Source organism: Rhinatrema bivittatum, chromosome 3, assembly GCF_901001135.1.
Source record: "Rhinatrema bivittatum chromosome 3, aRhiBiv1.1, whole genome shotgun sequence".
Lineage (NCBI taxonomy): Eukaryota > Metazoa > Chordata > Amphibia > Gymnophiona > Rhinatrematidae > Rhinatrema > Rhinatrema bivittatum.
In genome coordinates, this window is record NC_042617.1 from 395,674,470 (window position 1) to 395,690,956 (window position 16,487).

A 16,487-nucleotide genomic window follows, 5' to 3' on the forward strand; every position below is an offset into this window, starting at 1 on the left:
GCAGAGTGGCAGAAAGTTGATAGGGGCAAGACAGGCTGGCAGAGCAGAGGTAGTCAGATCCCTGTGGTTTGATAGGGGAAAGACAAGGAGGCAAGACAAGACGAGGCTCAGCATGTGGTGGGACTGTCAACTGTGCATACTGTGCACTCGACTCTTCTTGAAAGAGGGACAAGGGAGTCTAACACGAGTACTAGGACCTGAAACATGATGAACTATGCCTGGGTGGAGTGGAGCATCTGCGGGTGCCGATTTTGGTGGTAGTAGCAAATATTCAAACAAGAGCCCTGGGGAGAGTACCCTTTCCTATGAGCAGGAAAGGGCTCCCTAGAATGGTTTTGCCCCTAGAGTGGGGTGTTTCCATTGGCGTCTAGTGAGCTCTCGCTGGTCTTTTAAAATCCAGTGGATGTAGCTGATATACAAACGAGAGTTTTCAAGGCCGAGACAGAGGAGGGTGAATGTGAACAGCAGTGCAACATGGGTCAGAAGGTAGAAACAGGCAGGCTACACCCAGGGAGAGTTCCCTTTCCTTTGCGCAGGAAAGGGCTCCCTAGAATGGGTTCGCCCCTAAAGTGGGGGGTTTCCATTGGGGTCCAGTGGGCTCTTGCTGGTCCTTTAAAATCAGGCTGGCTACCCGGGATTCCCAGGGACTGTAGTGTGAGAATATCCTTGACAAAAGACAGGTAGGCCGGAAAGCAGTCAGAGTACAGCTTGGCATAGAAAGAGGCTGATTTCAAAATGGAACAGCGGTTCAACATGGGTCAGAGGGTAGAAACAGGCAGGCTATACCCGGGGAGAGTTCCCTTTCCTATGAGCAGGAAAGGGCTCCCTAGAATGGGTTTGCCCCTAAGCAGCGGTTCAACATGGGACGGAGGGGAGAAACAGGCAGGCTACACCCAGGGAGAGTTCCCTTTCCTAAGAGCAGGAAAGGACTTCCTTGGAATGGGTTGGCCCTAGAGTGGAGCACGTGGCGACAGGGAGCAGGGTGCCATGTGAACAGCGGTTAAACATGGGTCAACAGGTCCTAAGAGATAGGCTGCAACACTGGGGAGAGTTCCATTTCCTAAGAGCAGGAAAGGACTTCCTTGGAATGGCACAGCAATCAAGGTCAAACACTTGTAGGAACATAAGGCCTGGACGGAGAGGCAGAGAAATCGAGGTCAAACACTTGTAGGAACATAAGGCCTGGACTGACAGGCAGAGCAATCGAGGACAGAAGTCAATCCCACCCAGGGACATAAGGCCTGGACTGACAGGCACAGCAATCAAGGTCAAACACTTGTAGGAACATAAGGTCTGGACAGACAGGCAGAGCAATTGAGGTCAATCACTTGTAGGAACATAAGGCCTGGACGGACAGGCAGAGCAATCGAGGTCAAACACTTATAGGAACATAAGGCCTGGACGGACAGGCAGAGCAATCGAGGCCAATCACTTGTAGGAACATAAGGCCTGGACTGACAGGCAGAGCAATCGAGGACAGAAGTCAATCCCACCTAGGGACATAAGGCCTGGACTGACAGGCACAGCAATCGAGGTCAAACACTTGTAGGAACATAAGGCCTGGACGGACAGGCAGAGCAAACGAGGTCAATCACTTGTAGGAACATAAGGCCTGGACGGACAGGCAGAGCAATCGAGGCCAATCACTTGTAGGAACATAAGGCCTGGACTGACAGGCAGAGCAATCGAGGACAGAAGTCAATCCCACCTAGGGACATAAGGCCTGGACTGACAGGCACAGCAATCGAGGTCAAACATTTGTAGGAACATAAGGCCTGGACTGACAGGCACAGCAATCGAGGTCAAACACTTGTAGGAACATAAGGCCTGGACGGACAGGCAGAGCAAACGAGGTCAATCACTTGTAGGAACATAAGGCCTGGACGGACAGGCAGAGCAATCGAGGTCAAACACTTGTAGGAACATAAGGCCTGGACTGACAGGTAGAGCAATCGAGGACAGAAGTCAATCCCACCTAGGGACATAAGGCCTGGACTGACAGGCACCGCAATCGAGGTCAAACACTTGTAGGAACATAAGGCCTGGACTGACAGGCACAGCAATCGAGGTCAAACACTTGTAGGAACATAAGGCCTGGACGGACAGGCAGAGCAAGCGAGGTCAAATACTTGTAGGAACATAAAGTCTGGACGGACAGGCAGAGCAATCGAGGACAGAAGTCAATCCCAGCTAGGGACATAAGGCCTGGACTGACAGGCACAGCAATCAAGGTCAAACACTTGTAGGAACATAAGGTCTGGACGGACAGGCAGAGCAATTGAGGTCAAACACTTGTAGGAACATAAGGTTCCTACAAGTGTTTGACCTTGATTGCTCTGGCTGTCAGTCTGGACAGTTGACAGTCAGACACAGCATTTGAGGTCAGGCCCTTGTAGGGACATACGGCCTGGGCAGTGGACGGTCAGGCACAACGTTTGAGGTCAGGTACATGTGATGCAGTGCTTATATTATCTGGAGCATAGGAGGCAGTTAGAGCTGCTGCTAGGCTTTGAATTGCTTTTATTCATTTTGCCATTCACAGGGAAAATTTGGAAACCCAAGCAAAGGCAGGTTTACTTTCAAAAACATTAGCATTTCCATCAACTCTGGTGCCATGCTTGAGCGGTGAGGGCTCATGATATCCCCTGTCATTGAAAAGACACGTTCACTGGGCACACTGGTTGGTGACATGACAGATATCGCTGAGCCACTTTGGCTAGCTGTGGCCAGACAGTGGACTTATGTGCCCAATATGCCAGCGGATCTGTCTGCATGTTCTCTATCGACTCTGAGAGATAGCGTGCTACTGACAGCTGTGCTGGTGTATCCTTTGCTTGGGGGGGCTGAGAGTCACTTATGCCAGCGGCTTTCTCTCTCGTCCGCTACACAATTGATGAATCTTTATGGGCAACATGCCTTGGGCGTTCTGACATGGAGGAGGAGGTACTATCTGTCGCTGACATAGTGCTGCTCCTGCTTGGGCTAGCAGCACAACTCTCTGAAGTGCCTGCTGTTTCCACCTCTGCTTCAAGCCTAATCTGTCTCTGACTATGGCGCTCCAGTTCACGGACGTTTGCTAACAGCAGCTCCTTCACAAATGACAGACAATTGGACTGTAGGGCGAGTTTCCCTTTCACACGGGGATCACAGACTGAGGCAAGCATATATGTGCGGTCGTCTTTTAAAGGCCTTAATCTGTCTTTCACCTGCTGCTGCAAAACGTTCATACACTGCAGCACCTCAACTGTCATTCCCTCTTCCCGTTTAAAGGCCTCCAAATGTTCATCCAGGAAATTAACTATAGGGATTATGTCAGCCAAGGTTGCACTTCTGGAACTCAGCTCCTCCGTGACATCCTTGAAGGGCTGCAGGATTTTTACCAGCTGACTCATGACTAACCAATCATGATGCCCTAGGGGATTCTGCACACCTATGTCCATTGTACCAGAAAGTTCATGAAGGGGTGTCTGCAGCTCCAGTAACCTCTCCAGCATCATAAAGGTGGAATACCACCGGGTGGCAATGTCTTGAATGAGACACTTGTGAGGCATATCCAAATCAGTCTGCTTTTGTCAGAGAACCTGCTCCGCCTTGACACTTCTGTGGAAGTGTGCTGCTATGTTCCTGCACTTCTGTATTAACCTATGGAGGTATTCATTCTCTTTGTCATTGGACTCCAAGCCCAGAGCTGACTTCACTACCAGGTGCAGAGTGTGTGCAAAACATCGGATGTTCTTAAAGTGCCCGGTTATTGCCTTAACCATGTTTGCACCATTGTCTGTGACAAAGAAACCTGCCTGAGTTTTCCTGTCTTGCTGGTGTAGTTGCCAGCCCTCCAGCATCTGTCTGATGCATGCTAGAATATTGGCTGTGGTATGGGCCTGGTCCGTCAGGTGGGTGTGCAGTAAAGCCCACCTCCACCCTGATACTTCTTCAGTAATAGAGCTGCTGGCTTCCCCTGCCTCAGCCATGTCCCACCAGTGTGCTGTCAGAGAGATGTAAGAGTGTTCATAAGAAAATGCCATACTGGGTCAGACCAAGGGTCCATCAAGCCCAGCATCCTGTTTCCAACAGTGGCCAATCCGGGCCATAAGAACCTGGCAAGTACCCAAAAACTGGTCCAGATATCGCAGGTGAAATGCACTCTTCCCTCTGCCTTAGCTAGCAGCGCTTGCATGCGACTGCGACACTGCTTGTACAGGCTGGGGATGACCTTTCTACTAAATGTGGTTCTGGAGGGGATTTTGTAATTTGGAAGTACGACCTTCAAAAAACGCTTGAAACCCACATTCTCCACTAACTGCAAGGGCTGGTCATCAAGGGCAATCATTTCCCCAATGGTCCTGGTTACAACTTTTGAGGCTGCCTGCCTCCTACCCCGGGATAGCATTACCGCACTCCACCCCATTTCCTCCATGGTGGGTTGTCACTTCTGCCACATGTCAGGGGGTTGCTGGCCTGCCACCTGACTGCTAGAAGGGGTTGAGGGCATGGACTGACTCTGCTGCTTTCCTACCACTGCACACTGGTTGGAAGGGGTCCCCCGACAGGTACTGCCACCATCCCCAGATGACAGTAATCTTGTTGGGTGTTGCTTCTTCATATGATGGTTCATGCCAAAATTAGATATATGTCCCATTTTCTTGCCTCTGCTAATATCCCTGGCACAGTAATTACACCGAGCATAACGCGGGTCTTCCGTCACTTTAAAGTGGCTCCAGATCGCAGATGTCTTTCGTGATCCTCCCCTCTCTAAAGCCTTGGGGGTGGATGCTGGCACTGGAGTTGAGGTAGTGGGTGCACCCTGAGAAGCAATGCCAGGGAGACTTCAGTCACCCTCTGTGTCTGTGCTGACTGCTCTTCCTCCTCCTATCACTTTCATTTCTCCCCTGCTGAACATTTGTGGAGGCTAAGACAGGACTAACTGATCCTACCGAAGATTCGTCAGCTATTACTTCTTCCGTTTCTGATGAGAATCCCACACAAGAAGATTCTTCATCTGAATCAGAAGCAAACAGTTGACAAGGTAGCAAACTGCGCTACCTTGTCAACGCTAAGTGTTAGTCGAGACTTCTGTCCCCCTGCTGCTTTTGGGTGTCTACATTTTGTCTGGCATGACTCTGCTTCCCCTTCCCTCACCTCCAAACTACAGGGCTAGAAACATGTGGTGGCGATGGCGATGCATCATGGTCAGATTTAATTTTTTTTCGGCATGGAACTGCCAGCCCCTACAAAGAGTTTAAATTGCGACAGGTGCCTTTTTAGCTGTACTGGTGGGGTTGCACTAGTGTCTTTTGAGGTGCCTCTTCTGCCAGTCCCAATTACTCGACCTCATCTCTCTTTCCCTGACATTATGGATTTAACATCACTGAGTAGTACCACTGCCCACTGTCACGGTGCCTGGCTGTGCACTAATGTGTGTGGTGTGTTCACAGAGACGCTGCTTGCTTGAAGGCACAAAAGAGGCACACTCCCTGGGCACCTGACTGCACAGTCCCACTCAATAATAAAACACAGTCTGTTAAAAATACCCACTGTCCACTATCACGGTGCCTGGCTGTGCACTAATATGTGTGGTGTGCACACAGACATTGCTTGCTTGTAAGCACAAAAGAGGCACACTCCCTGGGAACTTGACTACACAGACTCACCCAATTGTTAGGTTCAGTCTGTTAAACTGCCCAGTAAAGCCCAGTGCACAGAGAAATAAGTGTGTGGCTCCTCGCGCTGATGCTTATATAGTGCTGGCTCATCAGTAAAATCGACAGAGAGCACTGAATGACAGCGTGATTGGCTGCATTCAGTGCATGTCACAAAATTTCAGCATGGTTACGCTGCATTCTGGTATCCATGCCGACCCTTTCCTGTGAGTCACTGTGACTCACAGGAAAGGGTCGGCATGGATACTGGAATGCATGGATACTGGAATGTAGGGCATGGATACTGGAATGTAGGGCATGGATACTGGAATGTAGGGCATGGGCGCTGCCATTTTGTGAAAATCATAGGTAGCTAGTAGCTAATAGGCGACGAAGAAAAGCGCACACCACGGGGCGCACCGAATTACATGGATAATAAGTTAAATACGTGGGAGTCGCGATGCGTTTCGCCTCCCCACTTATTTAATAGATATGACAAAATACGTTGCGGATTGGTAATACGTTGAAAATGAATGCATACCCCTAATATACATGTGTATATGGGGCTGTGCGGAATTTGAAAGTTATTCTTTTTGTGTTCAGCGTAGACTTTCAGCCTTCTTAAAACATGGCTTTGCCATAGAAAAACAAAGGAGGGAGAGCAACATGAACTCCCTATATCTATTGCCCACAGCCGGAACCTTCCTTCTTCTGAGTCCTTATGCAGTAGTCTATCTAATGCCAATATGGATTCTCCTGCCCCATTGGCATGTCTCTCTATGCTCAACCCCCATCCCCCATTGGGGAGGTTGTGATGTGAGGCGAGGTCTGGTGCCAGATTGTCCCCGATAGCCAGGAATCTGTCCTGACTGCATTCCAATCACTTATATTAATATAGCCACAGGAAAAAAGAGGCATTTTGGGTGTTTCTCTGGTCTGCTAAAGATTTATGCTTGCAACTTGAATTTTATAAGTTTCATACACATTCCTTCGTGCCCCTTTTAAGAGAGAGTAAAGTTACGCACAGGGATGGGAGCTTTCAAATAGGTGCACGGGTGCACATATATGTGTGTGTGTCAGTGCGTGCCCAGATACACAGCAGTTTTAGAACATGCATGACCATACATGTGCATGCTATAAAAAAGGTTAGGTGCACATATATGTGCACCTGATTTTATACTTATGCATGCCCAGCAGCATAAGTCGGCTTATGGATGCGCAAGTGAGGACATTTTATAATGGACAATAACCAGTTCATCGTGCAGTTTTTCCAGTGTTCAGCTAGGTCCTTCAACCCCCCCAGGTTATGTAGACTCTACTCCCTCCACTTACTCCAGACCCCTCAAACACTTCATAGATGCCTGTAAATTTTATTTTTCAGCCTTACACCTCATGCATAGGACAAGTAAAGTTACTTGGCACTGGACCTGGATGCCTATCCAGACATGTAGTTACTTGGGCACACATTACTTGGTCACAGCCATGCCCCACCCATGCCTCACCCCTTTTTGGCTGATGCAAGATATTTACACATCAGAACTTGTGCGGCCAGATATACACACAAAATCGGGCAGAGAGTGCAAGTGCTAGATACATGTTCATCTCCTGATTTTGGTGCATGTCCAGCTTTTAAAATTCACTTTATATGATTAGTCTTGTAGTAACCCTATCTTCAAAGTCAACATTTGAATTTATCTTAGGTTTGAATATCGAATCAGTTTTGTTTTTAATTAAACAAGGCAGTTAATATTATAGAGTAAATTGAAGGTGGTTTGCCATATATTGAATTTCAAATTCCTGCTTGTATATTCAATGTATAATTAAACTTAGGATGAAGCAAATTAAGCAGATTTAAAGTAAATTGGACTTCCATTATTCTTGCTCAGCATACCATCCACTTGCCCTGATGATTGATGCTTACAATCTCCTGTATCATACTATTCTTAAGTACTACACAATTCCAATTTTTACTTCTCTCTCAGCATGCTGTCTGCATCATGGTCCTTTTCATTGTCCAAACTATTTTGATCCTCCTTTAATCCACTTCATTCTTTTTTAGTGTGCAAACTGTTACAGTTCTTCAATTTGCTCATTTTGTGGTGTGCCTTAACCCTACTTCTCCAACACAATATTCTTCTTTGCCCATGATTAGATCAGATATGAAAGACAGTAGTAGGAACAGGATTAAGAGGTTGCAGAATTGTAAACAATGCACCCTGGCATAAGCTGAGGCCATGGTAGGTAGTTGTGACCTCAACCTAGGCTCTATGCAAGGCCGAGACTCGGAGGCCTGGTCCCGACACCTCGACCTAGGCCTAAGTTGGGGTTTAAGCCATATGCCAGGCCTCAGCCTAGGCTGGAGCCTGAGCCTGATGCCAGAGCCTAGTCTGGAGACTGAGCCCTGATGCCTGGAACTCAACCCAGGCCCAGCTACATGCCAGGGCCCAATGTCAGGACTTGCTCTCCAGGTCAAATATCGGTATTGAGCTTGCATCTTGGCTGAGGCCCAAGCATCAGGACCTGGCTTCCAGACTGGCATCTTGGCATCAGGCCAGGGCTGAGGCCCAGGCATCAGGACCCAGCCTCTGAACTGGGCCCCGGCATTGGGCCCAGACTCCATCCTAGGTTGAGGCCCCAAAGTCCTGCTTAGACTCCGACTTAGACCTAGACCGAGGTGTCAAGACTAGGCCTCCAAGTCTCAGCCTGCATAGAGCCTAGGATGAGGTCATAGCTGCCTAGCATGGCCTCAGCTTACACAAGGCTGAGGCTTTGGCTTAGGCCTAGGCCTCACCAGTGGATCCCCATTGGACTGGGTAAGTGGGGGCCGGGGGGATCCTGGACCTGCCATTTTTCTGGGTGAGAAGGATGGGCGGTTCAGTTGGGAGGCCTTGGAAGGCCCTCTTTCCTTTTTTCATTTTTGGGGGATTTTCTAAAATGTTAGATTCAATTTTATTAAAAAACCCCAAATCAAATATTAAACAAATCAAATTTTGGGAGAAATAAACCTCCCAAAAACAAACCAAAAAATGAAACAATTTTTTTTACCCCTGCACAACCCTAATGGAATCTAAACAGCTATATATTTGGACACAGCATCAATAGTCTTGGTAGCTGTTTAGATTATTACAAAGCATGGTGGTAAGACATGGATGGGGGGAGAGTATTGTGCAAGGGGCTACTTGGTATTGTATTACGAATGGGAAATTAAATGCTCATCTACCCAGGATAGAAGGGAATCAGAAGGGAAGACCACAAAATCTGACATGAATATAGAATGATTCTGTATCCTATAAGTGGTCAAGTTTCTATGGCTAGCTGCTGGGATTAATCCTTAGTAATGGAGACCAGAATAACTGGGTAGTCTGCATGTGCCAATTGATCTTTATATGCCATCATCTACCATGACGATGCTACATATGTCTGAAGGGTGCAATCATTTACAAACATCTGTTTTCTTAGTATGTTTTCAGCATGTATGCCACTGTTTCTTTACAATCCTTTCATCTCAGTGTGGATATCTCTCCTGTTACAGTTCTCCTTTTCCTTCATCCACTCCTAGGGACAAACCAGCTGTGGTCCACTTCAGCCAATTCTTCACTAAGAAATCAACCCCTACCTGGTTCCATTACACATCAGTTTTATACTATGTGCAACTGACTCCAGCCTCAATTCTTTCCCAGCTTTTCATTTTCTTTTATAACATGGCTGTCCTCATCCCCTCTTCCATCCCTTTCAAATGTTTGGGTAAGCTGGCTGAGCCAATCAACTACTGTCAAATTCAGAAGAGTTATTTCACCTGAACTGAGCATATTACAAAACATCTTGGTGATATGTTAAGAAAATGATGGGCCCTAGTGCTGATCTTATAAAATAAAATCTTTATATTTTTGAAGCAAATGAAGAGAACAGACACATTTAAACTTTTGTTAGGCTGGATTTTGCACTATTTTATTATTTGTTTTGAGGCACAGTCTTTGTTCCCTTGATTGTAAGCTGCCTGCTAAGAGTCAAGCCAAAAGCAAGACAGATGAGCTGAATGCGGATACAAAGGAGGTGGTTTCCTTAGCAACAGTAACCATTTCAAAGCTCTCATAATTTCCCTTCTCTGACTTGTGTTTTTATTCCTTAGCACTTTTGAGAAAGTGGAAACAGTGATTCTGAATATAAAGCATAGCCAGTAATTCATTTTTGTTGCAATAGCTATCCTATACTATTAACAGATAAGGCAAAAACATGTTTGATATTTAAGGAATGCTGAAGGCTGCATTCCATTCACTAGTGAAATAATTGTGCTTTGTTCAGCACATCCCTAATTAGATATAGAGGATTCTATTTTCATGCATTTCAAGAATGTTGGTATTGTGGCAGTCATGACTTTTCATGAGTTTTTCACTGTATTTTTTAGTTCTTCTACCAGATGTAGTTCGCACCTCACTGGATTCCTTTTTTTAAGAAGGTGAAGAAGATAAAAAAAGAAATTAATAAAAAATAAATATATTGTCTAGCAGAGCCATAGAAAATTATCTCCCTGATGGATAAGATTTAAATATGGAGTCTTAAAAATATTAATCATTAAATTAGACATTTCTTTCCAGATACACACAAAAGAAACAATCGTGTTCCTAATGTTTGCAAATACAGTTTGTTGGCACTCTTTATCAGTCCTGCACAGATACCCAAATTACTTATTTTCCTTTTGATTCTTGTGAGTTAGTCATTCTATGTGACTTTCTGTTAGGTTAACCTATTGTCTCAATCCAGCTCTTCTATATACTGTGAAAAATGTCTACCACTGGGTCAAATATTCTGTACAGATCAATAGTCTCTTTAAATAGATTTCACACATAGAGAGCTACACATTTTGGTGCTGGCATTTGTTTAAGCCACCCATTTAGTAAAAACATGGTAAAATCTTCAATAGAAGGTGCTTGAAAACTACTTTTATTCACTGATATGCATAGTGATATTTCAATATCAAATGTTTTGCTATATCAGCTTGGATTAGTATATTATTTCAAACTGTTCTAGGGCAGAATTCTATTTTAAAGATTGAGGTTTTTTTTAACCCAATAAAGATTATATAGATTTTTCTTAACACTAACAACTTGTGACAATATAAACACAACCAGAATTACAGATATGTAGAAACGGTTCAATTAACATGTCCTTCAATTTCTATATGGCATGGACCAAAGGTTTATCACTTGGATACAGAATGAAAAAAACAAACAAAATAAAACAAAATCCTTGATAAATGTGCTTTAATTCAGATTTTAGAAGGTGTAGATGGAGGAGAGAGGCTACCTGCCAGAAGAGGAAAGGTGTGTGTGTGTTGGGGGGGGGGGGGGATAGAGGGATAGCGGAGTCAAGGCATGACAAGCTCTTGAACATTGTATGGGGGATGGGAATCAGACTTCAGAGGGCTTGGAGGGAAGCTCCTACGGGCATGACCCGCTCCTAGTATTAAATGTTTGCATGTCAACCCTGAAGACAAGCTAACATTTAACTGACTCTTTATTTATTTATTTATTTATTTATTTAGCTTTTTTTTTTTTATATACCGAGGTATAGCAGAAATTGCCTTCACTCCGGTTTACATTTACAACAACCTGTTACATTTAAAGCATTTAACAGAAAAAACAGAAACTGGTTCTGAACAATAAATTAATATCAATCGATATATACAATATAGTTAGGTATATATATCTGTGCTCAAAGCATGTAAGGGGATAGCTGATACAGAGAAAAATCAAGAAGGTTTCTGTGAGTCAGAGTGGTAGTCGTTGGAGGGAGATTGCATGCCCAAAGTGGGACACGCCAAGGGTGTGGTCTGAAGTCTTATCCTTTACTGTCTTTGAGTGTTTGGCTGAGTAGCCAAGTTTTAAGATCTTTTTTAAAAGATTTAAAGTTTTCTTGAGAGCTCAGGTGATGAGGTAACGAGTTCCATAATTTCGGGCCAATGATGGAGATAGCTCTGTTTCTTGTGGAGGACAATTTGGCTTGTGGTAGAGATGGAACATCTAGATGAAGTTTACTTGTTGACCTTGTCGTACATAGTGACCTATGTATATGTATGATATTGTCCAGGGCTGTGTAGTCTACTTTATGAATTGTCTTGTGTAGAATTGTAAGGACTTTGAACTCTATTCTTTTCTCTATCGGTAGCCAATGTAAATTGTTAAGTACGGGGGTTATGTGGTCAGATTTTCTTTTACCAGTCAGGACTCTGGCAGCGGCATTCTGAAGTAGCTGTAGTGGTTTTAAGGTCGTTTTAGGTAGACCTATCAGGAGAGAGTTGCAGTAGTCCAGACTGGAAAAGATGAGGGCTTGTAAGACGGTTCTGAAATCGTGGAGGTGAAGCATCGGTTTTAGGTGTTTGAGTAATTGGAGTTTATGGAAGCCTTCTTACTCTGAGCAGGTATTACATTTTAGGCTTTACTGGTTACAAATACACCAAAGCATAATTTGTACTTGATATCCTATCTGCAGCTCCACTCATTTTTATGCATTACCCACTTACATCTTTGGGAAACCTTTAACTGGCCTCAGCATGCACGTTCCGCATTAGTGCATAGGCTCTATAATCCTGTTATTCAATGATTGGTTACTGGTACTAAATTAACTAAAATGCTTATCCACACAATCTAAACCAAATGCATTGAATACAGGAAAAAACAAACAAACAGGACACAAAGGGCTCATTTGCAAAGTGTCAGCATATTTATTAAGCAGTGCTATTATTTTTAGCTTTAAAAATAGTGCTGTCTTTTTAAATGAATGCCAATAAACTTGCATTGTCTCCTAAGGGCTATGTGCCTTTGTTTCCATGCAACCAGAAAATGAAGGCACATAATATTTTAATGATATGTGAATGCATTTCGAGGGGGGAAAGGAAATCATTCCATACAATTCATTAAAATGTTCTCAAAAAAATAATATAGGCTGTGCTCCTCAGGATTTTTGTACTCCAAATTTATTGCTGCTGAAGAACAGAAACATTTGGTTGCACTGGGTTTTGGAAAGTTGCTAAACCTTGAAAAACTTTTTTTTTTATTTCAAACTTTGAGGGTTGCCTTACATATAGAGTCAGTTCAGTTCGCCACCCACATGTTCTCCTGGTGGGAAAACAGCTTTTTCCTACCCATCTTTAAACTGCTAGGCTGAGGCCAGTGTGAATGCCAATGCTATTTATAGAGTCAGCACCAAGTCCAGGTCTTTATAAATATCACACAAACAGCACTCTGATTCATTCTCTTTCTGTCAGATTGTAAATTCATCTGGTGATGAGGTTTGTGCCCTAGCACAATACAGGTTAAGTTATTCCTATTAATGCCCTAAATAGACTTTGACTTTGCAAATAACCCCCAAAATGTTTACCCTGCTAACAGTGGGAAGGGTGTGGATGTAGACCTGATTGCAGATAATAGTGCTTTTATTCAGATTTTAGTATTATTTGCATTATCTAACATGCTATACTATCCGCATTAATTGACAATGAAAATCAGCAGTTTGTATTGTGGCTCTGTACTACTGTGATTGAAATTAATGGACTGACCTTTCACATTTTTCACTTATACTCAACTAAGCTGTGTCAGTGAGAGACTGGAAGACATTTCTTATAGATATATCATCATAGGAAGTCCAGGTTTTGATCTTTGAGCACAGATGCATCAGGGATTGGTTGTTAAAAAAACAGTTTTATTTAAAATATTCTGCCAAGTGCTTGGTTAAATATCGTAATGCTAAATATGTTTTCTTTTAACCTGCTTAATTGACTGCTTTCCTTTCTGTCAAGGCTCCTTCTGAGAATGTTTAATATATTCTTCTTTTTGGACTTATGTTCAGATTTTCTTCTCTAATAATTATGGACTGGTATTGAAATGAGCTTCTCCATCTATTTCCTGTTTTTTTCTTTCAGATTTTCCTTGCTAAATAGTCCTCCCTCTCCTGTATTGTGGACTTTTGTGTATTTTTCCACTTATCAATATTATTATTGTTTATTTCCTATTATTGTTCACTTTTCTTAACAAGAAGTTTCTTTTCATGTTATCAATGTTTAAAAATGATAAAAATAAAGTAAAACAAATAGTTTAAAAAACATATTAGTACATGTCAATTTTTAATGATTGTTTTCCATAGTTTTCTATGCTTAAAATTCTACTTTTCAGGGGACACGTGTTCACAGTGTTCTTAGTTATTCCAATTTAACAGCTCATAGCTCTAGTTGCACATGCTGCAGTGCATTCTAATGTTGCTGCCTGACGACTCACATAAATATAGGTTTATATGTAAAGGCGTAACTGTTATGCATAAGTAAAAAAAAATATGAAAAATAAGACAAATGCAAAATGTAATTTAATTTGCAATATTTCTACACTGATATTTTTTTAAATGTACTGCCAAAAATGTATTAAAATGATCATTCAGGGTGTGATAATTATCTGTTTGTTAAATACTATTGTTATTTTCACTGTTCCTTGTAATAATGTTCAATAGTTGATTGTTATTGTTCTATGTTCTATGTAAAAAACCCCAGTCTAACCTCCCAGACCAGGGCAACCTTTTCGTTACTTGTAAACCGGATTGATATGTATTGCATACAGGAATTCCGGTATATAAAAAAATTAAAATAAATAAATAAAATAACAGTATAGGGTCTTTAAAATAATGTTCACCTGAACATGCATGCATGCATGCATCAATTACATATTAACTATCACTTCATTTAGTATTTCTGTGACTTCATTGAAAACTATTTCTAAAGCTCAAGCTTATGTTGCATTTAAATATGCTTTCATTCTGGATTATGCTTCATTTGAAGGACCAAGGAAAGATTACCTTGTTGCCATTTTTCAGATATTTAACAGACGGACGTGTTTTTTCACGCAAGGGGTAAAAGAATACATTTCATCTCTTGAGTTTTAGAATCAAATCGCTTCACAGATAAGCAATGCTATGCAGGTAGTTCAGAAGAGTCATCAAAAAGCAGGAGTCCTGGAGGAATGCAGCCTAGATTCTGTGACTTTATGTCCTAACCCATGTCATTGAGAATAACAAACAACCTGAACTATTTTTGGAAAACACAGTATATGCTGTCTAAGCTACGCAAGTCCCTTTGATGCATTAGAGGAGGGAGACCCAGGAGCCCTGTTAATGAATGGAACCCTGGCTTCCTTCCTTTTGATAAATACGTGGAATCACAAGACTAGTGCTAAGAGCCCAATATGTAGGAGAAATTGGAATGCTCATATTAGCCAGTCAGTTACAAGTTGCAATAGACACTATCTGAAAGTAGAAGCCTGCTGGAACTTCATAGCTTAAGTGGCAGTTTAGTGAAAAATAAAAATGAAGACTATGTCTTATTTTTCAAAATCTGTAGTTATAAGGGACAGTCCTCATAGTAAAAGCTGTTTTATACTACCAATTCAATTACTCTTGACATCATTAGATCTCTTACCCTCTGATCAAGACATCTAATGTAAATCAAACTTTTTTGGTGACAGAGTGCTCTTGTACAGGGAACTCCAAGTGTGTTATGTAATGCAGTCTGTAATGGTTAGCTCCACTTTCCTACTGATTAGACGAGAGATTAAAATATACTTTATAGAAATTCCACTTTGGAGAAAAGCACAAAGAAAAAACACATCAGAATGTATTAGCATTTTCTCCAATTTCCAAAGTATTATAATTAAGTTTTCAATTTAATATGTTTAAAAAATCATCTGTGCGGAACAAGAAGATACATTGATAGAAAGAGCTTTAGTTGATGAAAAAAATCAAGCAAACCAAATGCATGTTAGTATCCTGGGCTCAACTTGACTATACAACTAAATCATATGAAACCCCAGTTCCCATGCGGAAAATCTATCCCATACCTCTAGCTGTGAATGGTTCCTAATTAGAAAAAAAAAAACCTCATGATGTATTGTAACTGGAAATTTTTCCTTACCTCCCTTCGGAGAATGCAGTGGACCATGACAATAACAAAGCCTTGTAATGAATCAAATACTGCAAAAAGTATCTGAAATAATATTGATCTTTTATCTGTCATGGCCAGAACTGCAGACATCCAGGTAAGTGCAAGAAGTGGTAAGACAACACAGGAACTCCAAAGGGATGCCCTAATTAAAGACAGAAAAAAAAAGAAAAGACTTTATTGCAATCACCTGGAACACTGTATTCCAGAAAAGATTACTTAAGGATACTAACCAAATTCTTTAATCTGATCACCAAAGATTTGTAAATACAAATTCTGGTGCTTTAGATTTAATGTAACTTTTTTGTTGAAATAAATAGCCAAACTGCGGTTGCCAAATTTTTTAAAAATTATATATAGCTATAGCTATAGATATAGATATTTAAACGCATTGAGTGCTCATAATATTAGTAAACACAAATTTTGTCATAGCACTTTCTGCACATGCACTTTTTAAAAGTTGTAACAAGAAGATGTAAATGATTAAGACTAACATGGCATTACTGGCGGTGGTGGCTGACAAAGCTGTTGTTGAAACTACTCCACACTTGGCACATTTGAGCGTCAAACCGCTATGAGGCTCACTCATCTGACTGCAAACAAACAGAACACCCACAAAAAGAACAAAATATTGAAATTTCACCACTGAAATTGAGAATTTTTTTTTTTTTAATAAGATCTCATGCAGAAAAGCATATTTATTAAGAAAGAATGCATTTGGTTGTTTCAAAAAATTAGAAAATTTGTCTTTAATACTATACTTTGTGTTGTGACATTGCTTACAGGATGGGCTTCCGTTTTATGCAGTGCTCCTTCTTGCTAGGTGGAAGGTTTCCTTTTTCCAGGTGTCAAAGCTGTTCCGTACACTGAGC

At 42.2% G+C, this 16,487-nt stretch overlaps 1 protein-coding gene across 1 annotated transcript in view; it reads right to left on the reverse strand.

Annotated features, from left to right (window-relative positions):
- ADGRB3 (adhesion G protein-coupled receptor B3) overlaps positions 1-16,487 on the reverse strand; it is a 1,794,610-nt gene that overhangs the window by 86,770 nt on the left and 1,691,353 nt on the right. Inside the window, exons 23-24 of the mRNA XM_029595665.1 lie at positions 16,110-16,208; positions 15,589-15,760 (exon numbers count right to left, since the gene is read on the reverse strand). Of these exons, the coding sequence (XP_029451525.1) occupies positions 15,589-15,760; positions 16,110-16,208 (271 nt within the window). The remainder of the gene's footprint in view (positions 1-15,588; positions 15,761-16,109; positions 16,209-16,487) is intronic.